The 12,924-nt window shown below is 41.3% G+C and overlaps 1 protein-coding gene across 1 annotated transcript; it reads left to right on the top strand.

The window, feature by feature from the left end:
- The first annotated feature begins 1,711 nt into the window (after positions 1-1,711).
- On the top strand, positions 1,712-12,919 carry LOC140234582 (transcription factor AP-4-like). The gene is made up of 5 exons (XM_072314603.1): positions 1,712-1,963; positions 8,347-8,497; positions 8,835-9,098; positions 9,645-9,788; positions 10,562-12,919. Exons 1-5 carry the CDS (start codon positions 1,878-1,880, stop codon positions 11,087-11,089), a joined length of 1,173 nt encoding a protein of 390 aa, XP_072170704.1. The 5' UTR covers positions 1,712-1,877; the 3' UTR covers positions 11,090-12,919.
- The last annotated feature ends 5 nt before the right edge of the window (positions 12,920-12,924 follow it).

Here is a 12,924-nt window from a genome sequence, read left to right as displayed (position 1 = left end):
AAGTTTCGGTTTACAGGAAAGACTGAACTTTCACTGTAAGTATACTCTTCGGAGAATAATGATATTCACAGTTTCGACACCCAGCGAATTGATATGCCCAAAGAAGATTTCAACAGTCAAGTAAGCATATAAAATATCACTTTATTAGAGGGCAAATAAAAATCAATTATTCTTCAGGTTTCTCCGGAGACAAGATTGTGGTGGTTATTCGAAGGTTTATTTTTATTGTAGGCCTACAGTTCATTATAATTTGTTTTTCAAAAAGTATGCCTAAGAATAACAGCCCATTTCTTGAATCTTGATATCCCTTGAAAAAGAGCCATCACAGGCTCCTATAATCTCGTAACTTAGAACAGTAACAGTGACATGAATCAAAAAGGAAAATTAAAAGACCATTATAAAAGGGTATACGCACCGTGCTATATTTTGGGTTGTATGAATATGTGTGGCTTCATTTTTGTCGCCGAAGGAAAATTAATATTAGCGTAGTGTTCATGTTCATGTAATGATAAGCCCATATTACTCTGATCAAAGTGTAGTGATATGTAATGATTAATATGATTACCATAACACAAAATGAAGCGATGTTTCTCCATGGCTCTTAGACATTTGATAGTTTCGTTTTATAGGTTCGATAATATATCGTCACAGCGGTGTCACAGTCACAGTTCTGTATGCCGTATTATGATGCCACTTTTACAGCAGTAATACTAATAAAGTATCCAATACAAACTCTGCTTCACTATAAAAACAACAACAACCACAACAACAACAACAACAACAACAACAACAACACTGCAGCTGTCAGTCTACACTTCGCAAATTCGCAAATTGGACCAGATTGTATGTACCATAATAACAGTACACAGACTGGTAGTATTGCGGAAATGATTACAAAATTGATTGAACCTTATCATAAATAATTGAGTGCTTTGCCCTACTCAGACAGATAATCAGCGTACATCAAACGAAAATAGTTTCATTTTAGAAACGAGACTTCTTCTCACCATGACAGGTTTGTTTTTATTTATAATTTCGTAGTAAAATCGCCGAATCTTGAACGTAGCGTTGATACCCGCCTTCGAAAGTGGCCAATCACGGACGTGATGAATAGACCGTCAATGGCGCAAGAGCTAAATATATCAATGATTGACACGAGACCACAATAGCGAATCACGATTGGCTACCGGTGCATACCATTGACGAAAACCGCGCCTACCTAAGGTTAGGAGAATTGCACAATTTGGAATATTTTTGCTCTTTTAAAGCAAATACGTAGAGCTTGTTTTGACTTTATTATAGTTTTTATATACTGATTTTTTTATTTAAAATATACTTAGACAATAAATAGCTGTAAATTATCTTGATTATGATCATCTTTTTACATTATATTACCCGTAGAGTGATATTCTTTTTTTAGGTTGAGAAAGAATTCCACGCAGCTGTTGACACATTACAAAAGGCTCGCGCCATGCCAACTGTCAGCTGATTACCGTACGGATTGCAGCATTACTATCAAATATTCTTGGGCAATAATATAGGGCAATGTTTATTCTTATAAAATCTGATTTAAAACCAATTCTTATGTAATAAGCAGATTTGTGAGGTTTATTATATTTGTTTTAAGTAATAGATTACATCTCTTCAAATTACAACGTGGAAAATGTGGATTTTGCTTGGATGTTATGGTAGCGGAGGAGTTTCTACTACGCGGTTGACAGTCTCGCAGCTGACTCTGTGACCAGCTGTTTCCCGCCACAATACTGCACATTCACGCCGCACTCTTATTGACCACGCCGCATTTGTTGTGAAAAATACAGGAAAATCAGCACATAACTATCACTTCTAAAGGAGAAGCAGAAGAGCAATCGTGTGACATGGAATACTATGCCATTAAGTCTGAAAAGGATAGCATTGCTGGGCCACTTCGCGTACCGAGCGAGATGATAAGCACATGTGGAAGGTGAGTAATTTTCATCAATTGCGTTGTTTTGCCGGCGAGTGTTTTGTGTTGACTAGATTCGAGGTTCACCTCTCTCTCGCTCTCTCCCTCTGTCTAACCGTTCATTGGGCATGTATAATTTTCATGATTTCCAAACTATCTAGTAAGTCAATGATCAACAGCTTGTATTACTTTGAGTTCATAATTTTCTCTCTAGTTCAATCAAATACTTCTTCCGAGTGTAAATCGGTAAAAATGAGCTTCTTTTCACGTCGCTGAAATGGCTGGATCAATGATCAGCCAGCTGTTGTGCGGCGGCGGCATGGTCGCTCGCCACGTGGTTTCTCCCCAGTCTGAAAATACAGAATTTTACGTTTTTCTTCTGTCAATATTCACAGATAATCAGTCTCTGTCATTTATTTAGTACTTCTTGTTGTATTTAATCATATGTGATGATGTTTATGATACATTTTGTAATTTTAAGCGATATTTTTGTCTGGGCACTTTCTGCCACACCGGCTTATCAACAATCCAGCTGCAGCTCCACCTTTCTCGCGGCGAGGCCAGCTGTCTCTTGACATGTCACTCACATTTCTGAGACTTAATATTGCTCTTCTTTTTCCACTTTATCATCTCTTTAGTGCATTTTTACGTAGATTAATGATCGAACTCGGGAGTGGTCTGTTTTTCAGGGCAGAGTGATAAGAGTTCTATTTTATACGAATATATTTCTTCTGATATTTAAATGGCTTCGGGTTGTGCGTCGCACGTGTTTTGTTGTGGCCCAGCAGAGAGCCGCCCTTCCCTCTTCAGTGAACGGGGAAGCTTGCGTGGGTGGGTTTCATGCAAATGAGCCCCGCCAGTGCTGTGTGTACACACACATTTCCCATTCCTCGACGTGATAACATGCGTGCCTAGTCAAAAATCCACTCCTCGTGAGTGTGAGTCGCGTCATCGGTTGTGTCTGGAAATTGACGACCGTGCCATTTTCTCTCTGGGAGCAGCACTCTGTTGGGGAAAAAGTAGATGATTAAACAACCTTTTCGTTCACGCCACAGTTTTCTTTTTGATCATTCATAACGATTGGTTAAAGTAGAATCCCTTACCATTGCTATGAAACCGAGATTTGTACACGAAACGTGTTGAAAATGTGGTACAAATGTCGCGCTGGCTGATTCATCCAAGTGCTGTGCTACACACGAAAAATGGACGCGACCGAGATGAATATATAACTAGGGTCTACGATAGTACACGCACAGCGTTTGAGAGATTCTCTTTCAACACAACATTCCCAGCCGACTATGTTTACATTCCATCCTGTCCTGCTCACACTCGGACAAGAAAGCTATGTACAAATTGTACCTATACTATGAGGAAGTTGATCGATAAGAAGTTGTGTTAGGTGTGCGAAATAGGTGCTCGTAGATCTGCACAGCAGTTTCAAATGCAGTCTGTAAATGAACTACAAAGCTTCTTTCAAGTGATGAGTACGAGTTGGCTTAAAAAAAAGAAAGAAAGAAGAAGAGCAATTACAAAAGGGTGCTGTTCGTTATTCCGAAGGTTCGCTAGTCCGAAGGTTCGTTGTTCCGAAGGTTCGTTAATCCGAAACACGCAAATTCCCTATAGCTACCTGTTCGCTAATCCGAAAATGAAAAGGGGTTCGTTAATCCGAAAATTTGTGGCGTTATTCCGAAGGTTCGTTATTCCGAAGATCGGTTAATCCGAAAATGAAATTCGGAACAATGAACCTTCGGAATAACGAATCTTAGGAATAAAGAGCCTTCGGAATAACGAACCTTCGGAATAACGAGCTGTAACCATTACAAAATAGGTTCCACAGATCTAAAAGTTGCATTTTCCTTTTGTTTTTCTCAGTGATAGTAGTTATTACTAGGGAATTTCTAAAGACCAGACATAGAATTTGGAAACAAAGAATATTTACTAGTTAGTTCGCTGCATTTTAGACCCTAGTGTCCCTCGGTGAGGACTGAAAGACCACTCGAGTTCCCAATGCCAGTAACATTAGTTGACAACAAATGTAAACACAAAACTTGGCAGGGGATATTGTAGAGCATAGATTGAAGTTTGTTTGTTTTTCCCCATACCACCAGAGACGAGCCTCCATTTTATTTACATGTATTAAAAGAGAAACCTTAAGAATAGGAAGTGTGTGCCAAAACTTGACTAGAAAATGCTGTGTCACCATTTTTTTGAAAGAACATGTCATGTGCTATGCTCAGTCAGTTTATGGGAAGAAATTAGCTAAAGGCCTATAAACAGACAATCTTTGCATGTAACCAATACTTTTCATCATTTAAAGATATATTTAAAGAAAAAAAAATGACAGGCAAATGCTGGTCTTGTGTTAGCCTGTCTGAGTGAGCAGTTTTATTCTAGCTCCGGTTTTATCTTGATTTTATTATATATATATTATTATTATTTTTTATTTTTTTTGACAGGGTGAGGGTCAGCTCTCCAGAAATTAAACAGGACTATGTATGATCACCTATTTCAGATCAAACTCAAAGTAGGCCTGTGGTGCACTGCAGTGTACTAAAGCACTACTTGCACCACACCATTCTACAAGTCAGATTACAAAAGTGAGCATTTAAATAGTTAACCCAGCAATAGTACAACACCTCTGAACAGGTGTAAATTGTAGTTGCATGCAATATCATGTCTGATTCATTTTGCAATGTGGAAAAAAAACCCAAAGTTCCCTGTGTTTATAAGTGTAGGCCTATAGTGCATCACCAAAATTGTACATACATGTAAGCAGTCATTTTATATCTGCAATAAAAGTCACTGCATGTGAAAAATAGTTAAAAAAAAAATGAACAAAAAAAGTGATACTAATAACATATCAAGGTATGAGGAAAAGGAAACGTGATCGGGCAAAAAAGAAAAAAGAAAAAAAAAAGAAACACAGACCAAAACAAAACTGAACAACTGTTTCAAGTACATTTGTGGGTGTGTACCGTACAAGGAAAAACGAAACGAAACAAACTTGTCTGCGATTTGTGCAAATAGACAAGTCAGTTCCAGACAAATCGAAGCTTGCAGCATGCTCAAAGGCAGGAATGCACGACCAGTACTATTATACTGTGCTGACTCCGTCCGTGTGCGTATAGGTGTGAATGCATATGTGTGTGTTGTGTGTGTGTGTATGTGTGTGTAAATGTGTGTAGTTGAGAATTTTTCTAGGCAGCTGCTCAGATTTGGCTTCATGCCAAAAAGGGGCCTGGACTGTGGATTCTTCCATTGAGGGTAGAGGGGTGTGTGTGCCTTTTTCTCAAGTCGTGGGACCCAAAAGGACTGTAATCCAGCAGTGTGTGTGTGAACAGCACTTGAGTACTTAGTAGATGTGAAAGGTCTAGTTCAGTTTGTTATTTCTGGTCAGTGGGCCCTACAATGACCCCCACTTGTTAATTAGTTTGATACCTTGCTAGAAACTTATTAATCAATTACAATCAGGGAACATGAGTTTTGAAAGAGGGGTGCAAGCTTTGGCAAACTTGTGAAATACCATCTGTCTGGTGCACTTTGCATTTGTAAACATTGTGTATGAGATGGAAGTCATGCATGCACTCTCGGTTTATTGGGCGCAATTCGACCCGTATGTGGGATAGCTGAGTCAACCAGAAAATTCACAAAACACCACCTTGTTATGTGGGAGAAAACTGCAGCATTCCCAGTTACACCTGTATACTTGCTCTCTACTATATGTTTTGTCTGTCTCAGTTCGAGTTGCTGCTCACAGTAACACACCTTGTTGGTTCATTCTCCTGATAGTTTTTAACATGTGAATATCTGCCTCAAGGTGAAGAATCCTGACTACCGGGTATTCAAACTTCCCAATTGATAATGATTTGAGTCTAGAGTTTTCTATTTGAATCAAAATGCAAGCTGTACATGGCTTACACGTAGGATTATAGGAGTGGATATAGCCTGATAAGTAAATGAACATGTTGATATGCAAAGGACGGTTTGATGCTTAGGCCCTATTTGTTTCTTGTACATTACGTAACTAGTAGTATCTCATATACTCAAGAGGCCCCTCCCCCAAATTCTGTCTCCCTATCCCCCTCCCCCATCTGATCATATACATTGTCCATCTCGCATCTCACCTTCCCATTTGCTCCAGCAAAGCGATGACAAGTGGAAGGGAAGTATTTAATTAGGGTGACCCCAGCGACTGCAGCGACGTCACTGTGATTCACGTCCGATCGTGCACCCACACGATCGTCGGCGGTCGACTGTCAAAGTAGTGTCACCCATGGTCTTGGTTGGTCGTTTTTGTGTTTACAGTTTGTAACAGTTTTTCACACCATGGATGATACCGTGTATGTAGTATGTTCTACTAACTCATACCCATGCAGGAAACATTTTCCAAGTAATTACATACACTTGCATTTAATCAGCCCTTTTAATGCTTAAATAGTTTTTCAATCTCTTTCCAATTCTTTTTTTTTTTTTTTTTCTGGCAGACCTGGGAGTTGGAAGGGGGAGGTGGGGGAGGTGGGGCAGAAAACAACATGATGTAAAAAAAAAAAAAAAAAAAATGACACATCTACCAGTGTGATAGCATGTCGTAGTCTGGAGACTTGTGCTGTAATGTATCTCAGTGAATAGTGTGACTGATTCATTTACAGGAGACGCAGACCTTACAGTTGTAAATTTACTTGCCCGATAAGGAAAGCTCACTTGCCCTTTGTGTCAAAAGTGCATGACTTCCCAGAGGGTTTTTTTTTTTTTTTTTTTAGAATCTTTGTAAAGCCTCATACAAGGACTATGTTCCCTTCTACTGGTGTGAGGAACATTACGCAGACGATTTTAAAAGATGCCGCTGATTGAGGGGAGGCGAAAGAAAAACGGAATCGACCTTGTCCCATTCTCTAGATTGACTACAAATACGAATGATGGAGAAAATGAGAGAAAGAAAAAAAAAAGGTGGGTGTGTGGGTGTGGGTATGTGTGTGAGTTGGTGCCAACCCCTTCATTGTCTACTCAATCCTCCGTTTGGCTGCAAAGTTGCAGTTCTTTAAAGAGGTTTTTTGTGGCCGGCAGAACAAAGGAAGGAATTTCAGCAATTTGAAGGTACCTTGTGCCTCGAAGCTTCTCTACTCAGGTGTGAAGTCGTCATAATGTACACCTTCCTTTGAAAAGTGTAGTACTTCTGAATGAATGCTGTCTCTTTCTATGTTGTTGTTGTTAGTTTTATTGTCATTATTGTTATTATTATTATTATTATTATTACACTGTATTATCATTATTATTATTATCATCATCATAAACATTTATTCATTATCACTATCATTTATTCTAATTTTGATTTTTATATCAACAGACATGTACACACTATTGCGACATTCATTTTTTTTATGTGTCCCAGAAATCTAGTGTATTCACTCCACCTTTATAGAATAACAGAAATTAGTATACTCCTCATTTCAGCTGATCTGCCCATACAGCTGTAATTGTTCCAAGTCCCTTTCTGAACCATAAAGTAGCACCATAAAGAGAATGATAAACCTGGGAGGTTGTCCAGCGGTGTTCATTTTTATCACCCGCTCTGTGCCAAGGGCACAGGAAGCATTATTTCCTCAGATGTGATAATCTGATTACTTGCAACCACTGTGGACTGGAGGTGTGTGCAATATTTACCGTCAGTGATAGGATCTCTGGCTCTGTACACGTACGAAACCATCCGAGTTAGCTAACACCCCATCCCTAACGTGCTGAAATGAATATACAGCTGTACGCACTCACACCAACACAAAGCACTACTGCTTTTTTTTTTTTTTTTTAATGAGCCAATAATATGCATACACATATTTTTCCCAGCAACAGAGTATAGTATGAGAGATTCTTAATGTCATGGAGTAATAGCAGCCAGCCAAAGTACAGAAATAGACTGGTACAGCATTCTTCCGTCATGAGCTGAATGGGCGATGGAAAATGTCAATGGAAGAATCTCTCACAAGAAGCCAGTAGTACGCGCAAACCTCTGCTTTATGAGGAGAAGGTCATGACCTACACAAATAATGGATTCCTCAGAAGAAATGATAGATAAGCCACATCAGTATGATATTTTACAGTGGGCCAGACTTTTGGTTTTAATGCAGTGCCCTTTCGTGTTTTCGTATTTGTTGGATTACTACTATTCTGTGTAAAAACCAACACAAAAGAAAGAAAGAAACACGCACACACGCAAACACGCAAACATGCCACACATGTCAGCACGTACACACACAGAAAAAAAAAAAGAAAGGACAAACTCCAAAGATAGCCAAAGTGGGAAGTCATTAAATTTTTTGCTGATACTTCTTCCCCAGCATAGCTGTAGGCCTGAGCTTTATAAACACTAATAGCGCCCTCACCGTCTTTTCTCTATGTTTCTCCAGTCCGTCCCCCTCCAATCCGAAGGATGCGGAGAAGAGGATTCGGCGGGAAATTGCAAACAGCAACGAGAGGCGGCGGATGCAGAGCATCAATGCCGGCTTCCAGTCGCTCAAGCTCCTCCTGCCCCACAGCGAGGGGGAGAAACTTAGCAAGGTGAGTGGTCACTTCTTGGTCATATGCCACCTTTGGCTACCCTCCACTTGATTAGAATAAAAGTACTGTATTCAGATGAAGTAAGTAGAACAAGAGAATTGTCTCTGACAAACTTAAGAAAATTCACTTCAAGTTGTTAGTTTCACTTGGCTTCATGAATGAAATATGCAGTGTAAATATGATACTGATATCTGTAACCTGCTGAATTGTAACAAGTTTATTGTTCCTGCCTCCATCACTTTGTTTCAGCTCTATGTTTTTGACAAATGTACGCTATTGGCAGAATTTCCTCAAAGTTTCGTCATTTGCCATCTTTGTTTTTTTCCTGACCCTGCAGGCTGCCATCCTGCAGCAGACCGCGGACTACATCTGTCGTCTGGAGCAGGAGAAGACGCACCTGATGAGCCAGGTCCTCAACCTCAAGCGCGTCCTCATCAAGTACGAGAACAGCAACGGAGGCGGTGGGGACAGCGAGCCGGAGTCGCCCATCCCGCCCAAGAAGAGGAAGCGGTACGACAGCATGATGGACGAAGGCATCGGCAGCCCGGAGTCCTTTGACGACACGCGGAGTACAGCCTCTGTGCCTCTCGATACGAAGAAGGTAAGTCTCGGAACTCTTATATCGTCCTTAATGTGTCGTAATGACTTCACAGAAGGGGGGGGGGGGGCAGGGTGAGAGTTTTGTGATGTTCGAAAAGAAGAAATTGTAGACTGCAATGTTTTAGAGTGTTCTAATTTTATCATGTTACCAAAAATTAGCAATGTTTAATTATGCTAGTGCCCTATGCAACACTGAAAAAGCATTATCGGGCCGTCTGATTTTCAGGTTTCAGAATAAGTTGATTTGTGGTAACCATGTCAAAACTGTCACTCAGAGTGTTGAAGAAAAATTGCACAATTTTAGCTGCTGTATCGAGCTCTCTCAGACATTACTAGTGGGTGGAAGAAATTGTTGACAGCCCATGAAACTTGTCTGTAATTATCAAGAGTGATATATCACTGTGCAACACTCTTCAAGAAACCTCGTCGTGACTTCCTGAACAGGAAGGCCTGTCACAACACAGAGGAGCCCTAAGTGGTCCTGCAAACTCCCAATGACCTTTCTTCCCTTTTACTTTTTTTTCCTCCCCCCCCCCCTTTTTTGCAGGTCATGGAGGATAACCACCGCGAAATCATGGACCTGAGGGCAAAGCTGGACCGGGAGCGGCACTACCGGATGGTGGTGGAGGAAAGGAATCGATCCTTAGAGGCACAGCTCTACCCCGAGAAGCTGAAGGAGCTGACGAAGAAGGTGGGTGTGTCAGAGTCTCGTCAGTCAGCACCCTTAAAGACTCCCTCAGCTTCATTTTGTCCTGAAAAACTTATCATTTTGGCACCTTGAGAGTACAGCCGTAATAGTAGGATAGGAGGGGGGGGGGGGTGAAAAAGCCATGTTCTGGACCTCACCTGTAAGATTTTTTTTTTTTTTTGTCATACCATGAATGACTCGTGTGCACTTCATTTGCATGTGCACATGTTTGAAGATCTAAACTTCAATTGCCAGCCGTGTTTGATGTGGACCTCTGCCAAGAACAGCTTGCCTTATCATGCTGCTCAAACACCCTTCAATCAATTGTACTCGTCTCTCCGACAGAATCAATAGACTTTGCTGCCATTGACGGGCAATACTCTGAGAGTATTGAGCTGAATACTTGTCCACCATTATTCAATGTCATCCAGTCTGCATGCAGTGGCTGAGAAGAAGACTATGAATAGTTGATTGCAGTAGAATGGTTTCGTCTTTATGCGATGTTCAGTGCTGCCTGCTTCTCTCAGTCTCATAGAAGCATTTTTTTTTTTTTTGCAAGTGCTTTATGAAACAGGCAGTTCGGTTTTAAACATTTGTTGGCATGCTGAAAGAGCACAAGATTAATTCTCCCTTTCTTTGTGGCAGTTGTTAGCATTTACTAGAAATCAAACTGTATGACAGTACTTAATGCAACTGTTTTCATAACATGTACGAGTTCAATAGAATGAAGGCAAGTGCTGAAATGTCATGATCATGATCTTGCTTTCACAAATCAGGTGAGTCATGATGAACCAGCTCCTGTGGTCCCTTCCGAGGAGCTGAGGCGAAAAGAGGAGGTGGAAATGCAGCACCAGCAGCAACTTGCAATTCAGCAACAGCGTGCGCTAATGATGCAATACCACGTTGCCATGACGACACCTGCCCCCATAACCACCCCGGCACCCATCACCACGCCCGCTCCCATCATGACGCCGACGACGTCGACCTCGCGGCAGAACTTGGAGACGATCTTTCAGGCGATCAGGCATCTCGAAGGTGAGCGCCCAACGCCCGGGAACACGCCAGTCCAGACTCCATCCCACACACCGACCCCCGACGACGAAGCAAGGAAGGGCCGGGATGAATGTGACGACATCCTTCGCCGGGCAGAAGAGCGGTCGGTCATCCGTGAAGCAGAGTCTAGATTAAAGCCTGAGCCCATTGAAGAGACCAAGGTCTCTGATTATACCAAGGGGCGAGGGATCAAAATTGAACTAGTCCATCCTCTGGAGCTGACTGCTCGGCCAAGCATTATCGTTTCATGAGAACTGCTTGTGGGCAAAATTGATGTATCATATTAAAACATGTACAATACTAGAAAAAACCTTGATTATTTTGTCACTGACGTATTTATTCGGTAGCTTGAATTGCGCTCCACTGCAAATCCTGTAGATGCTCTAGAGTAGATGTGTAGTGTGCTATGTACAGAGAAAAAAAAAAGAAATAAAAAAAAAAAAGCTATCAAAATCGTCCTTACAAAAGGCAATATGTTTACAAGCTATCTGTAGCCTGGAATTTTACTCGCAGCAGTGGGCAAAAGGAGGGGGATTACTGCAGAAAATGCATTACTTGTCCTCTCCCTAACTTCAAACACTACCACCACCACAGCTCAGATTTTTAACAAAGTCACCTGATAACGGTGGCCTTGGTGCAGTTTTGTCTCTGGGTGCAGTAGCCTCACAGCTCCGGTGGCAGGATGTATGAGGAAGTATTGCATCCTGTAGGAAGTTGCTCGTGGTGGTTTTGGTTTTCAAATTCCTCTGTGAAAGGTCTTGTTTGGCAAGGGGAATTCCCAGACCCCGACCCGAAATCCAGGGCTGAATCTCAATGGATTCCGGAAGAGGCCGCGGTATCAGATAAGAGTTTCGGTGGTCTTAGGATGTGTGGCCTCTTTAATCAATTAGCGGATCACACCAGTTGTCATTAACTCTCCTGACCATTTTTTTTTCTTCTTTCTTACTTTGATCTGGCAGATGTATCCGTAATGGCAATGGTTATTTTATGCTAAATGATGATTTTTGATTCAGTAATGTGATTATGTTATTATTGTGCCAAAAATGAGTTAAAGTTTGCATCTCATAAAAATATATTCTGTTCACTTGTCCTATGTTTGGACAACATGGGGTGAGTAAACTGAAAGCGATAGTGGTGTTGAGCTTTCAGTGATGAGGACCACTCGATTGGTGAGACATGCAGCTGCGTCTTCAAAGGAAGGAGGGGAAAATGAGATTAGAAGCCGAAAATGAGATTAGAGCTTCAGCATGCAGTGAGTGTGAATCTAGTCCCTGGGTTATCAGTGTGGTAGGAAACAGATGACAGAAGTATTCCCTGGATAAACACTAGTAACAGTTCGTGGGATATCCTCAAATAAATGTTTGTGTTTCTTTTTTTCTCTCTTTCATGTAGGTTAAGGCCTAATTTGCAGTCTGTTTTGACAGCTGATAAACTCTTTCGGCTGAATGGTGATGCCACATTAAAATATTCCATGCTTTCTCAAGACCCGATTCTGCGTCTCTCGTTCACGCGTCGAGCCAGAATTGTGGGATAGTGTGCGCTGTTTTGGGGGTAGTCATGGATATTTCTCATAACTCGTGTAGGAGACCTCTTTAAGTGCAACAAGAGGGATGAGTAAGGCAAGCAACATTAATCATTTTCCTGCCCCCGTCCCTCGTAATCTGCCGATTAGAATGCCACATTGTGCATGTTGGGTTGCTTCTTCTGGCATTGACGGTTGGGGGAAACCTAGCACGGCCCAAATTTGTTGGCTCATGTATCGGGCAAGTCAGGGGATACTGAATCATAAATGTAGAGAGGTCCCCCCCCCCCCCTCTTTGCATACAAACACACAATTCTGTCCATCTTTAATTACAACATGTCTGTTTGACCTGTGGGGCACTTTTTGATGAACGGCTGCTGAGGGTGGGAATTTGCCTGACATAGGATTTCAAAGTCATATTTTTTTCTTCTTGCAAGAAGAAGAAATGTGTGCAAGGCAGACCCGTTCCAATATTTATACTACCATTGCATTCAGTTTAGGTTGCCGTTCATTTAGGATCATTTGGTTGTGAATTGCCAAACTGTAGATTGTCATCATGCGGAG

This window comes from Diadema setosum, chromosome 11 (genome assembly GCF_964275005.1).
Source record: "Diadema setosum chromosome 11, eeDiaSeto1, whole genome shotgun sequence".
Classification (NCBI taxonomy): Eukaryota; Metazoa; Echinodermata; class Echinoidea; order Diadematoida; family Diadematidae; genus Diadema; species Diadema setosum.
The sequence above is the reverse complement of the archived record's forward strand: the minus strand, read 5'-3'. Positions and strand labels throughout refer to the sequence as shown.

Coding starts and splice junctions, on each gene's coding strand:
- LOC140234582 (XM_072314603.1), top strand. CDS start 1,878: ATGGAATACTATGCCATTAAGTCTGAAAAGGATAGCATTGCTGGGCCA. Junction 8,498..8,834: donor AGGGGGAGAAACTTAGCAAG/GTGAGTGGTCAC, acceptor CTGACCCTGCAG/GCTGCCATCCTGCAGCAGAC. Junction 9,099..9,644: donor TGCCTCTCGATACGAAGAAG/GTAAGTCTCGGA, acceptor CCTTTTTTGCAG/GTCATGGAGGATAACCACCG.